The sequence below is a fragment of the Glandiceps talaboti genome, chromosome 18 (assembly GCF_964340395.1).
Source record: "Glandiceps talaboti chromosome 18, keGlaTala1.1, whole genome shotgun sequence".
NCBI classification, from domain to species: domain Eukaryota; kingdom Metazoa; phylum Hemichordata; class Enteropneusta; family Spengelidae; genus Glandiceps; species Glandiceps talaboti.
Genome location: NC_135566.1, coordinates 7,707,501 through 7,722,253, shown reverse-complemented (window position 1 = coordinate 7,722,253; position 14,753 = coordinate 7,707,501). Strand labels below are relative to the sequence as shown.

Sequence of the window (14,753 nt, the reverse complement as noted above, 5' to 3'; positions counted from 1 at the left end):
GAGGTCAGGTCAGGTCAGTCAATGATATCTGCAAACAGCCTTACCTGTTTGTATAGTGTAGGTGTTGATAATAATGCTAGAAATGTATCAACAGTTTCTCTGCATGCTTTGGGGGGGGGGGGGGGGGATATGACATGATTTGGGGTTTTAGATCTAATATTTGGTTTGTACTGAAATAATTAAAATTGTTACATGCAAGTTAGAACAAATGTGATAAATGCACTACTGTCATAAAATTTCACCATATCATGGCCCCCTGCCTTCATACCTATCACTCCTTATCAAGGTTTGATAATAATCAAGTGAACAAACAAGATGTAAGCCTCTCCACATGTTGCATTTATGCAAGTAATATCAGTTTGTGGATTAAATTTGATATCTAAACCAGCCATCAAGGTTTCAATGCACAAAAGAGGATGATTGGCTTGCAGCACCTACACTTTCAAGAGCGCCCCCAACATACTGGGGGAAAAGCACAAACCCCAACTCTCATCATCAGCCTGTCTGACTCTCATCGATCTTGAAGAGCGCCCTCACATTCCACACCACCCACACATGCCTACATACATGACGACGCACCCCATTTACGAAAAATACTGTTTTGTATACATAGTGCTAATCAGATGTATTAGCAGTCACATTACAACCACAGAGCATAAACTGTATGATATGCACTCTGAGCCATACCACTCGACCAGAGCGTGATCAGAAGGCTTTGTGAGCACATCATATTGCAAACAGCCGTTGTCTTTGTCATTGCCATATGGCCCATTGAGGATGCAGTAGGCCAGCAAACCAATCACTAATTGACAACTTACTGTTGGTTATTTGTCATATGCTATGCCATCAACGATTCATTCCCATCTAATAACGGACTCCTCATACATACAATAACACCCACTAGTGGTACGCCCATTATAACGTGGCAGTTTTTACAATTTTATTAAGCTTGTCGACAAGAAAACACTACTGAGCCAACAACACCTACAGCTACCAAGACAAGAAAATTTCAAGAAATATAAATAAGAAAATATACACAGATTTCTTTAATTTTCAATCACGGATCATTCATAAATTTAAATTCATTTCTTAATAATCAATTACTGATTATACCGTAGACAGTGATGGAAACAGATCTGTGAATGTCTCCTGCCATTCACTATCACTCAATGGTGATGATGGAAAATCGCTCGATTCGGCATCAGAGATGCCGGAGTCACTGTAATTGTCCTGTGTAATGGAATCTACACTCAGAAGTTCTTTTAAATCACAGTCAAATCCACCTGTGGCTTCCAGCACATCTGGAATATCCATCGACAGTGACTCCACATCCATGGTGACCATAAGATCCGGAATGAGTGATTGCGACTCTGTGTTATCTGGTACTGTATTTATTGTCTCAGTAATAGTGTCCTTGTCAGCAATTTGTTTATTTTCTTCCACAGGTTTTTTATAATACTCGTGGTCAAATCTGATCAGTTCTTTAATGGATTCCAATTGGCTTGCTGTGGTCCCCACCACCTCATCAGTGGTGTTTTCTCTTTGCTCTGATTTGAAGTCGAAGGCTGTGTCTCCGTTTGTTTCTGTGAAGAATCCTTCTGGGTTGACTTCTTCGAGTAGCCCCAACAGGAACTCAGACTGTAAAAGGAAACAGAAATACCCATGTTACAATGAGCTTCTAATTTCTATCTGAAAAGATTTACACAGGTTATAACGCACAAGCAGTTATAAGTTTTTAGCACTGAGTTTTTGCTTTGCAGCTGCAATGATTGCAATAGTCTGGATGCCAACGTGGTCTCGAACAGGAGGTGTAAATCATAACAATACCATACAGGAACTAGACTATGATTGCACAGGACCCTAGAACACATTTTCATTTCCTTCCAAAACATGTTTATGCCGTCCTTGTGCACTTTTCAGAGAAACGAGAATTCTAGGAAAATCTATTTGTATCACCAGGAAATGACAGCAAGTCCATCTTTAAAGTTCAATGATATATGCGATTTTTCACTTATATCTCAACAAAACAATATTGATACATACCTCCACAAGATCAGCACTGCCATCAAGCTGGATAGGGTCCGGATGTGCTCCTGCTGCAGAGGAACTTTAAGTACTGCTGACTCGCATCCGGTATCCATCATAGGCACTGCTCCATCTTCGGAGTCTTTTTCCTGGAAAGGGGAAAGGAAATGTTGAGGATAAATGAAAACATTTATTTGTATATTGATATGTTTATATATCTTGAACTGAGGAAGAAACAATATTTTCAAAATATACAACAGATATATACAACATGAATGATGCAATCACCAATCTGAATTTTTTTAATGGCCTTTGAACTGACATTACTTTTCAACACGTTAACTAATTGAATATAAATTTTATTCACATACTAATAAGTTATCATTTTGTTTGTGTTGTGAATAGTCAACACTTTTCGAGTAAAAGTATTTAAGATACTTCTCCTGCCATGTCTCAAACATTGAATTATTTGTCACTATATTGTAGATATACGAGTACGCCTTTCATGTTGACTGAACGAAACAATGACATATATTCTAACGACCCCACCCAAAAGAATTTTTTTTTTTAAGTTTTCTGTGTTTTTATTGAAACGTCATGAACAGATGAAGAAAACAAGTCCTACCTGTTTTATAACATTAGTTACTGTTGATCCTTCCTGTAGTCGAAGTTGCGCTTTCAATCTCCTGTTTTCCTCGACAAGATCATTTGTTCGTTTTCGAAGTTCTTCGTTTGATGCGAGAAGTGCTCGACTTCTAGCTTCCACCTGGGCAAGTTTAACTTCGATGTCTGTTACGTGGGCTTTCTTTCTGTCCCTTGCGGTCTGTGCTGCAACTCTGTTTTTAAGTTTCCTGTATCGAGAATGACAGATGAAATGAGCGAGAGACATTTATTTTACAAAATATTGGATAAGGATAAACAATCTTGTATATAATGAATACATGTAATAACATGCGTCACAGACAGCTGGCTGTTATTATTGCACTTGAGTCCTACGAGAAAATGACGTCTTTACTGTGATACAGTTTCAATCTATACATGATGAATATTCCACGTTCTTACCTTCTCATAAGCTTTTCTTCGGCCGATAGATGGGTCAATCGCTGTCTTTTGCGAACAGGTTGACCAGCGGTGTTTGTATCTTGCAATATTGACTGTGGTATTGAGAGAGTAGTAAGTGCGGGCGTTGTCGTCGTAATTCTCCTCGCTGGAGTGATCAAAATCGTCGTTGAAGTCATCTTGGTTTCTCTTATCTCACAGATATAGAGAAATGGGTCTTGCTGTACCCAAATGTGGGTGAAATCTGGCGAAAAAAAACGACGACTTGCTCTGCTGTCCCTACATTCTATGTATATGATGTGGCACTCGTTATATTTTCCAACTAAACCACCGTGTCGATTTGTGATTGGCCAACGAAAATAGAAATGATGTCACTACAAAGCTCCATATTGATTGGATGACAAATGTAACCTCATTTGCATGCTTCATTGAATGATGCAAGATGTACATGTGTAGTCATCATACACAAATGACGTAGTCAAAGTGTGTATCCGATATACACGCAGAAGATGTAAACGTGGCCGTATTGACGTTTTACTATAAACATATTGATACTACCATCATGTCAAGGGTTTAAAAATAGAACTACATGATGCAACGTTATGTGATTTTCCACTCCCGCTGATGTACACTACTATTTATTTATTTATTTATTTATTTATTAAAAGCAAAACATGAACCTTCAAACCTAATAATAGTGGCCGGTCATTTTAACTGGGGGGGGGGGGGGCGTTATGAAAAACACCACTTGAAGGGGAGAGGGGGGTCAAAACACCATTGGAAGTTTGGGTTAATATTGGAAAACACAACAAGAAAATGTCATTTTGCATTTTGGTGCCGTGAAATGAATGAACACATTATAAATTCGTCTATTTTTTCTACTGTGAGAGGGGATACCCCTCTCGTACCCCCCCCAATCCGTATTTTCTTTATTTGCAGCGCACCATGTGCACTATTTCTCAAATAAGACATAATTAATTAATATATATATATATATATATATAATTAATATATGGATAGTGTCTAAGAATGGCTAGTAGTGTATTATTAGTTGGCTTAGGGTTAACTTTCATTTCTTTTAAAGTTCATTGAACTCACCACACGGTAATGCGTATCCAATGGATTTATACAGTGCAATGGGACACCCTGAGGAAATTACGTACACTTTCCATAGATTCTAGATAAACATGACAAAACAAAACACAAGGTAATACATGTATTCAATTACATATATGAACATGATTATTACCATCATTACCGTATGACCCTGTTAGTGTACACTTATGTTACACATATAAAATAACGTATCAAACTATGCATGGGGGTGGGGGTCATTTTGGGGAATGTGGTCTTTGCTGGAGGTCACTTTAGCTTTGGTCATCAACTCTGGGGGGGGGGGTGTTGGGAGTTGGTATTTTGAGGAAAGCCATGTTCAACTCCAAAACGCCGTCCCCGGTCACTTACAAATGACAGGCCTCACACTGTAGTCCGATCTGTCACTGCAACATACCTGACTGGTTTACATGTACATGACACTCGATGTATTTGTAATTTGTAACTCCATCTGGAATAATCAAGGGATTCGGTACAATTATTATATTGCTGTGATTGATATGTTTAGAATTATGGCTTGAAGTGAAAGTCATTAGTCTAAAATAAGGAACATTCAAGTATATAGGGTATAATATAGTGCCACTCATGCCGAAATCTGAATTTGAATATTTTATGCCATATCGAACGACTGCATTGTCAATGATTTGCCAACTTGATCAAGATGCTATAACCTACCAGAGTAAAGTGGTTTTAATTCAATAAACATGAAAGAATAATCAGAACACAACAACAATAATAATAACAGCAAAACCGCGAAAGTGTATTCAAAAAGAAAAGAATATCACTAAATAGAGGCTAGACCATAGACCCTCCACGGACGGTCTACGGCTAGACTTAACTACACAAGTTCAATGTCTGTGTTAGAGAAATATATAACCATGTATAAAATTGCCACATGGAAGCTTGGGAACTATCTATCAGTTGAACTACTAGTCATTTCCTTGTCTGTAATAAAATCAACACATGCTTTTATTCCTATAAAGTATTACAACGAAAGCCAGTTTACTAGAAACAAAACGACATCTCGTGTGTAAACGGTACGTCGTGACGGGGCGCCCTCACACATCGGCCGAGAGGAGACCAGTGAGGGCGGAACTCACGACGTATCTTACAGTCTTAATAAAACTGTTACTTTATACATTATATTGCGACAACGAATACCTTTTTTCATACATGACAAACAATTAAATATAAGTATCTGTTCTTTCATTTTTGTTGTGCCAGATGATAAGATGCAGAAATGTACGTTCATAAGATTGTTCTGAATTCCAATTTTAGCACTGTTTAGATTTTTGTCGAGCCAGGAGATGATTTGTCTCATCTCAGCCGGCTTCCATTCTACCACAGGGAAAAGGACAAATAATAAATTTTGTTCTCTCGCGATATTATTTTCTCTACATTTCAAATAAAGTTTTAAATATTGTTTCCTCTCACTCCCCCAATATGTTCTACTGTTACCAATGTCTTATCAGAGTTTTCCAACTTTGCATTAATTAGCAGATTGCTAATCCTAGAACAAACTCACTTTCCAATTGCCCAAATAATAACACATTGCGCAGTAAGTGTCAACATCTACTGATCCGACTAATGGCAGTACACGGATTAGTCTATCAGCTAGCCCTCGGATGTTCTTCCGATAAAATACGACACACAGCCGAACAACGCTATCGAGGATGGAACATCCGAGTTCGGGCAAGCCCTCACATGCGAACTTCGTTCGCTTATAGTTATAGCATCGAAAGAAAGCCCGAACGTCTAGCAGCAAACGGATCCGAGTTACTAGTATCTCCATTAGTCGGATCAGTGGATGTTTACACTCACGACATAATGCGTTAATGTGGGCAAATAACTAGTGAGTTTGTTCTTGAATTAGCAAGCTACTAATTAATGCAAAACTGATAAACTCAGATAAGACATTGATATCAAGTAGGAAATAGGAAAACAAGCAGTGAGAGGAAACAATATTTAAAACTTTATTTGAAATATACAGAAAATAATATTAGAAATCAGGAAAATCGCGAGAACAAAATTGATTGTTTGTCCTTTTCCCTGTGATTCTACTAGACATGTCTCGTTCACACTATCTGACACCCATTTAAGGGAGCCTTCATCAGTATTTACAAGGGGGGCTTGAGGAATCGGGGAGGGGGTCACATTTTACGAACCTGTTCTTAGGGGAGGGTCATATTTTGCATTACAATGTTTGGGGGAGGGTCACATTTTACAATCCGTAGTTTTGTGACCAAATTGAATATTCAGTTATTGTCAATTTGTTTTGTGTGTTTTGAGATGTAAACGTGAGATGAGCACTCAACGAGTACTTTACATGCCAAAGTACAAAAATAAAAATACACATATTGTAAGAAATTGTTTAATATTAAACGATGCATTTTGTTGAGTGTACCCATCTCACCTTATCACCCACACTGTCCGTGAATGTTGTTGTTAAAATATGATGGTGATGGTAGCAGTGACGACGACGACGAAGACGACGACGATGACGACGATGATGATGATGATGATGATGATGATGATGATGATGATGATTTAGTTTTGAATGTCATAAGGAACACGCACGGACAGTGATACATGTACTGACGCAAGTAGTAACAGTGAATCAGATTAGAGTGGCTCTGATAATGGCAATACTGAAGGTAAAGGTGATGATGATGACAATGATATCAGGGAACTGTCACAAGTGACTAGAGTATGCACAGCATTGAAAGCACGTTTTAATACTACCATTGCAGGAGTTATATAGAAACGCCTGTGATCAGAACGTCGTTTTATCAGTGGTGTACAATGGAAACTGTCTTTGAGGTGCCGAAAAAAGTCTAATTCTTATCACTACCAAACTGACAAACACTGATATAAAAATCAACACCGGGTCCCCTAGGTTCACGCGACTCTCTTATCCGTTTGTTTATGTCTGTGAAAGTTAGTCATGTTGTAACACAAAATTCGAGTGTAAGCTCATAAATTAATTTTGAATTTTGCACTAAAAGTCGAATTCCATTGTTGACATGCTTTAACATACACCATCCATCAATGGTCTATGAATTCACCAATTTCACAAAATGTTGTCCACACACTCTTTCCTGTAGTGACAAGGACATTTTCTCCGCTACCCTTGAAAAACTACCAACACACTCCTGACCAGTTGTTTTGTCACATCCACAGACTTTCAATTCTGTAACTATTTGTTGACGATCGAAAGTCTTCATTTAGGCCTTTTCCATATTGAAATAGCCGACCGCTACTTGAAGGTTTCATCATACCGTATTACAGAAAAGTAGGCTGATTGCATATTTAATATGATCTACTCTCACCTACATGTTGGTGTCAGATCACCGATTGGTTTGAAGGTACATACATGATAAAGTGTGGAGTAGCAGTGAGACAATCATATTTGATGTCCGAATAGCCTTGGTTCAATATTAAAGTCACTCTATGTTGTAAATTATCATCAAAATTATATTAACAATTGTAAAAAGCTAAACATTAATTAATAAATTGGAAGTCGGCTCGTTCATTACATAGACCTCTTTACATAAAATGATATATTCAAACGAAATAGTTTAGCACCCATTTCGGTGATGAACAATTATCCTGTTTAGGTTTTTAGTCCTGCTTGCATACGGAGTAAGTCGACCCTTCCTTCTCCGTCACAGTGTTGAGTGAAACGCGTGCACATGCAAGCAGGACTAGTATCCTGTCAGAACCAACAGTCGACAGACGAAGCGTACGGTTGCCTTTAGAGTGGTATTGATCCGGTTCTTCTGAAATACTCGAATGACTTCTGTCGTTTAGATTTCAAAATCGTGGAGATTTCGAAAAGGACCGTACACCGTACACAAGCGGAATTGCTAAAATACAAACTCCACGACCACATCTGTTGTAAGTATTCATTGCAGACTTGAATGCCGTGTATATGTTTTGTTGTATTGTCATGTGTGTTGGCGATTTTTCGCCCAAAACTCAACATATAATCTATACACTGAAAGTTTATTTTTAGGACCAGACAGACGATTACGTTGCATTATATAAGCATACACTCGAAAGTTAAGTTACAACATGACAAACCTTCGCAGACACAGACAAACTGATAAAAGAGTCGCGTGAATCACAGACAAGTACATGTATGTGCATGAACCTACATCAGAGGGGCCCGGTGTTGTTTTTGCATCAATGTTTGTTAGTTTGATAGTGATAAGGGAGCCTTCAGTATTTACTAGGGGGTGAGGAATCGGGGGTGGGTGGGTCACATTTTACAAACCTGTTCTTGGGGGAGGGTCATATTTTGCATTACAATATTTGCGGGAGGGTCACATTGTACAATCCGTAGTTTTGTGACAAACTTGAAGATTCAATTATTGTCTATTTGTTTTGTGTTTTGAGATGTAAAAGTGAGATGAGCACTCAACATTTATTTTTACGAGTACTTTACATGTACAAATACAAAAATTAAAATACATATATTGTAAAAAAAAATGTTTAATAAACGATGCATTTTGTTGAGTGTACCCATCTCACTTTATCACTCACACTGTATGTGAATGTTGTTGTTATGGTGATGGTAGCAGTGATGATGATGATGGTGATGATGATGATGATGATGATGATGATGATGATGATGATGATGATGATGATGATGATGATGATGATGATGATGATTTAGTTTTGAATGTCATAGAGAACACGGACAGCGATACATGTACTGACTCAAGTAGTACCAGTGAGTCAGATTAGAGTGACACTGATAATGGCAATACTGAAGGTGAACGTGATGATGATGATGGCAATGATATCAGGGAACTTTTACGAGTGACCAGATCAGGCAGAGTATGCACAACATGGAAAGCACGTTTTAGATACTAACTAGATTGTGTATGATTATAAGAGAAAGGTAACTAGTCAGTCTTTTACTGTTTGTCACTTTATATGTACAAATATTGCTTTCTAATACTGAGTCAAAATCATTTAATTTGTATGTATACATATAATGGGAATATTGATTAACTTTCAGTATATGCAATTGTCATGAGGAGGGTCATGTTTTACAAAATGGGGCAAAGGGGAGGGTCACTTTTTACAAATGGGGAATGGGGGAGGGTCATGTTTTCCTTAACATAACATGTGTGATTTCCTCCGACCCTCCCCCCTTGTAAATACTGAAAGCTCCCTAATATTGTCACGCGTCATCTCAGCCGGCTTCCATTCTACTAGACAAGTCTCGTTCATACCCATTATTGTCAAGTGTCATCATTGCCGAAGCATTTTATATAAATCTATTTAGTGCTTCGTCACTTAGCTTGAATCGCTGCTATTGTAAAGACCTCTGCCGGACAACAGATTGTGCACATCATGTAGGGGCCGGGATGTCGCAAGTTTAAGATCCAAGTAAAGCAACGAGCTGGAAATCCTTTGCTTCAAAGGAGTATTGAGGATATACATTTTTTATTGTCTATATGGTGTAGTTGATAGATTCTGTATAAACTATGACCGGGGAGAAGCAGCCACATCTCCACAGCAGCTCAGGTCACTCCGCGTTTCTCCGTAAGCTCTGGACGTCCTTTATTGTGACTCTGACATTAATGATATATCTCGTTGTTGGTATGTGTATTTTTAGGCAAATTGAGGGTGTAAATGGCAAACCGAATGAAGATTTCAAAAACCTGCATGAACTCAAACAAAATCTGACACAAATAATCGGGAATTTGTGTGAAGGAAATGCAACTAATTTCACCACTTTAGCGTTAGGGGTTGTAGATGAATACTATCTTCGTTTCGTCGAAGCAATGAAGGGACCGACTGGACCAGATTTATGGACTTGGACATCAACCTGTCTTTTTTGTGTGTCTGTTGTCACAACTGTAGGTAAGTTAACATTGTCTGCTTCTACGTAGAAAGTAAGCGCCTAAGAAAATGTTCCTTACCCTAAATATTCCCGCATTATGGTACTGAAAGTTGCTTTATAGCAAATAGTTATGGAATGACATCCAGGAAATCAAACATACTTTTCCCCTACACAAACATCAAGCTTGCCAACCAACGCTCTATTGATTAAAAGTTAATAGACATGGCAAACCGTCTATGTGTTTCCAAACAAACAAACAAACAATCAATCAAGCTTAAACTTGCGATCGATGTGATCTATTGTTCACTTTGTCATTAATCGATCGATCGAAATCGACAATGGCCAATAGGATTCATTTGTAAACAGTTGTTTACTCCCTTGAAAAAAAGAACCCTGAAAATCAAGGAAATGACAAAATGTTTCATGTCTGTCTACGAAATAGATCTAACGATAATTTTCAAAAATGCAAACGCCTGTATTAGATATTTAATTTGTATCATGTAATTAATTCTGTCTCAGGTCTCTCAAATCCCCTCCCCCCCCGTGTCAATTACGTCTAAGTACTTTCAATCGATAAAACAAAAGACCTTTGTTCATTCTAGTGTTCACTTCTTTTAAACTGTTATGTACATTGTACACGGTGATAGTAAACGAAATATCTCGGGTAGTAAATACATAGGTGTTTGTTTCACTTGTTTGTTTCATTTTTAAAAAAAAAATGTTTAGAAAGAACTTTAATGTGTACGAAAGCCGAGAGAGGACTTCCAGAAGTCAGAAGTCAGAAGTCGGAAGTGAGAAGTGAGAAGTCCGAAGTCGGAAATCAGAAGTCGGAAGTCAGAAGTCAGAAGTCAGAAGTCCTTTCTCGGCTTTCGTAATATGTGTTCTCATTTCTAATGCAATGTTGTATTTTCAAGGTTATTTTCGATCCGATTAAAATCTGATGTGGTGAAAGTGGCTAAATGCTTTATTTACCTCTATTTCCATCGTTTTGTGTCGTTTGTTTTTGTTCGGACTCGGAGTGATCGCTGCCTTCCCACAAAAAGAAGGCGATCACTCGGAACAAAAACAAACGACACAAAACAATGAAAATAAAGGCAAATAAAGCATTTAGCCACTTTCACCACATCAGATTTTAATCAGATTGGGTTATTTTGTCTTTTACAGAATCTTTTAGAATAATCAATAATCCACCCTACTCACGAAAATCGAAACAACTCATCTGATTAAAATCATTAGTTTCTACTACTTCTATACTGAATAGCACTAATTTGATCACAGGAATGCTATGTATTTAATGCGTGCATCGGTAGAGTTGGACTTAGTGTATTCAATCTATCTATATATACATTCCCCTGGGCAAACCACTATAACACATGGAAACAAGGATACTTGACATCACATTCGGCCTAGGCAATTATCTTTAACATTTACATGACAATCACGTGGTATTTCACACAGCTGCTTCCTAATATGAAAGTTCTCACAGGACCTGTAGTCAAAATCGTTCATATTAGCCTTATTAGTATGAAACCCTTTCCCCGCCAAAATAAATAGAACAAAACCAAATTAAGAAATGTCATAAGTTGCACCTCTACAATGGGTGGCGACTGTCAAAATTTACCCACCAAAAGCACAATTCTGTGCCAAAACCAATGGATGAATTATATAGATTGCACCTGTACAGTGTTTGACGACTACATATAATACATACAAAGTCGAGGGAACTTCACCTCTGACGACGAGCAATATCTCCCGCCAAAAGGAGTAAATTATATAAGTTGCATTATATAAACTGTTATATATGCTTACATAATTTTTTTCGTTAGCAGTTCCTCCTCCTCCTAGACTTCATTATTCAGTATTCGTCAAACATTGTAGGGGTACAATATATATTATTTACTCCTTGTTCTATATACGGGAAATATGTTTGAAATATGGAATAGTTACAGTACAAGTCAAATATTTGCTGTACTCCTACTAGACAAAAACAAATTTGCTGTCTAATTACTCTTCAAAAAAAATTGCTGCCATAGTGGTTGAAAAGGGTGGTAAAATAGTTAATCTTACCTCTAATGGCTCTTTACTCGTATAGGCAATTTTGAAAAGTCACTGATCAGTTGCCCTTATAGTCATAATGTATCACTTCCTAACACAATACTATATCATCTATATCTTCTATACTTTAGTTTTGACCTAGTGCAATTTTATCATTTTAAGATGAATTTAGATAAGGTTAATATCTAACGATTTGGGTATATTTTAAGAATGCGTACTTCAAATTTTACATAATTTGGCACAAAAATACAGGTTACTGAATATGTAGTTTATACTGTTACCAGTCATTCATTCATTCATTCATTCATTCATTCATTCATTCATTATTTTTGGGATTAAAAGCTTCAAATTCCATATAATTTGAAAATAAAATTCCATATAACGTTGATGATAGCAAATTGCATGTGTGTCCTATAAAGCTAGATTATTCATTTGCATAATTAATGATTTTTGGTGATTTGGCAATATCTTTAGTAAACTACTGATTTCTTATTTAGAGGTATCATGTATGATAGCTATAGCTGGGAATTATGCATCTCTTTACGGAAAGCATTCAATTTAAATGATTCTTTAATAATTGTCTGTTATAGGTGATGGGTACTTGGCTCCAGTGACGTCACTTGGAAGAGTTGTGTGCATGATCTTTGCATTATTTGGAATACCTTTGACCTTGTTGTTCTTCTCGTACACCGGAGACGTAATCGCCATGTTATTGCGCATGGCACTTGGAAAACTGAAATGTCTCAGATGCTCCACAAATAAAACCTATGACAGGCCACCATATGTTTACCGACATGGTGAAGTTCATAATAACATGTATGAACTGGACGTTTCTAATTTGGAAACTGGTATGAGTTGTCCGGACAGTCCTTGTTCTATTCATGTAAATGAAGCTGGCGAAGAGGGGATTGATAACCATGGCCACGTGAATGACGTCAACAGCAGTATCGAGTTCAGTAATGGAGACAAAATTGAACCCCTTCGGAAAGATTTAGAATTTATGAAAGGGAAGCAAGAAGATGTAGAAAGTTACAAATGCGATACAATGTGTGAGAAAAGACAAAAAGACCCTATGTGGATTAAATTCATCGGCGAGGCCCTCGATACACATAGCAAAGACACGTTGACACAATCTCGGTCTTTAAACTGGTTGGACCTGGCTGTCCATCCAAAACTCTCCCCAGACTTTGTTGGCGGTTCGTTCCCTAATGGCACTGTGGATTTGCGACTGCCCTCTGAAAAAAACATTGGTGTCCAAACAGACATTGATAAAACTGAAGACCACCGGGAAGAGCATGAGGGTACGGAAGTACCAGTGTCTATTCTGGGACTAATTTTGCTGCTCTATTTCATTGGAGGGGCCAAAGTATTCCAAACTAACGACGGCTGGTCATACTTTGACGCTGTCTACTTCTGTTTCATTACGGTCACTACTATTGGATTTGGAGATATGGATTTCGGTTATGACTTCAATACAGATAAACGTAAAGCAACTGCTATAGGTCAAATGCTATATGCATTTCTAGGTCTTGTTGTATTATCAGTTTGCTTCACTTTATCAACCAAAAAACTTTTGGAAGGTGGAAAAAAAATACATCGAGCCCTGAACAGATGCTTTAAAGTCAATCACAAAAACGAATGAATTCAGCAATTAACATACTAATTCAGAAAGTATACACATTTATTTCTCAACGATACCTTTCCCTATTATCATGGTTGTGGTGCAACCAGGTGGCAATTTCAATAAATCTTATATACCAGAGGGCTTTTTCAGTGTGCACACCCTCTCTGTGGAATTCGCTTCCATTTGAAATAAGAAATGCAAAGAAGTTGACATTTTTAAACGTAGTTTAAAGACACACCTTTTTTTTTTTAGACATTTCAAGAAATTTAATTTAACTGGTCGGTTTTATTGGAAGTGATTGATTTTAACTTGTCGGTTTTTATACAATGTGAATTATTTCAGTGAGTAGGTTTTATACTTAGTACCTCTATGTGTGCTGGTATTTTCTTTACTTTTTTTTTGCAATTTTAAAGTCCGGTCTGTACAACGCGCTAAGACGAACGTGTAGCGTGTTTTCTTACAAGAAATAAAACACTAATAATAATAATTATCATCATCCTAAAACGTGCATTTGTAGAGAAAGGAGGCTAGAAACATGTGCAGTATCAAAATTTAGATGGGCAACTCTATGCATGTACATTATGAAACTTTTAAAATTACATGCATTTAAAACGAGTCGTGGCTCGAAAAGCCTGTTTTATCTTACATTTAAGAGACCGTGTTTGCAACTTATTACTTACAAAATTTTCGTGATGTGCCAGGAGTTATTAGATTGACCTCAGAGGTTGGTTATCACAGGATGGATAAATAACCATTGGTTTCATTCACATTCAAAGGTAACAGTGAACTATGTTTCAACTTTCATGGTTTCATTACATCCTATGTTTTCTGATCACCATCGACAGCGTTCATGTTGACACAAATCCGTGGATGTTGCAGACAACAGTTACCGAAACCTGCTTTCCTGATCGGCTAGGCTATCGGTTTCAAATGGTCATTATGATAGCCACAATAGTAATATGAATTTCGGTCAAAAACTTATATCTCAAAAAGTACTTGGTCAATGAGACTGAAACTTGC

General features: G+C 37.4%; 1 protein-coding gene across 1 annotated transcript; it reads right to left on the bottom strand.

The window, feature by feature from the left end:
* Positions 1-915: 915 nt before the first annotated feature.
* LOC144449179 (X-box-binding protein 1-like) lies at positions 916-3,397 on the bottom strand. Its single transcript, XM_078139680.1, is given in 5 exon segments — positions 916-1,502; positions 1,505-1,638; positions 2,044-2,174; positions 2,651-2,876; positions 3,088-3,397. Coding segments are annotated over 5 exon segments (1,062 nt in total). The 5' UTR covers positions 3,264-3,397; the 3' UTR covers positions 916-1,107.
* Positions 3,398-14,753: the final 11,356 nt, after the last annotated feature.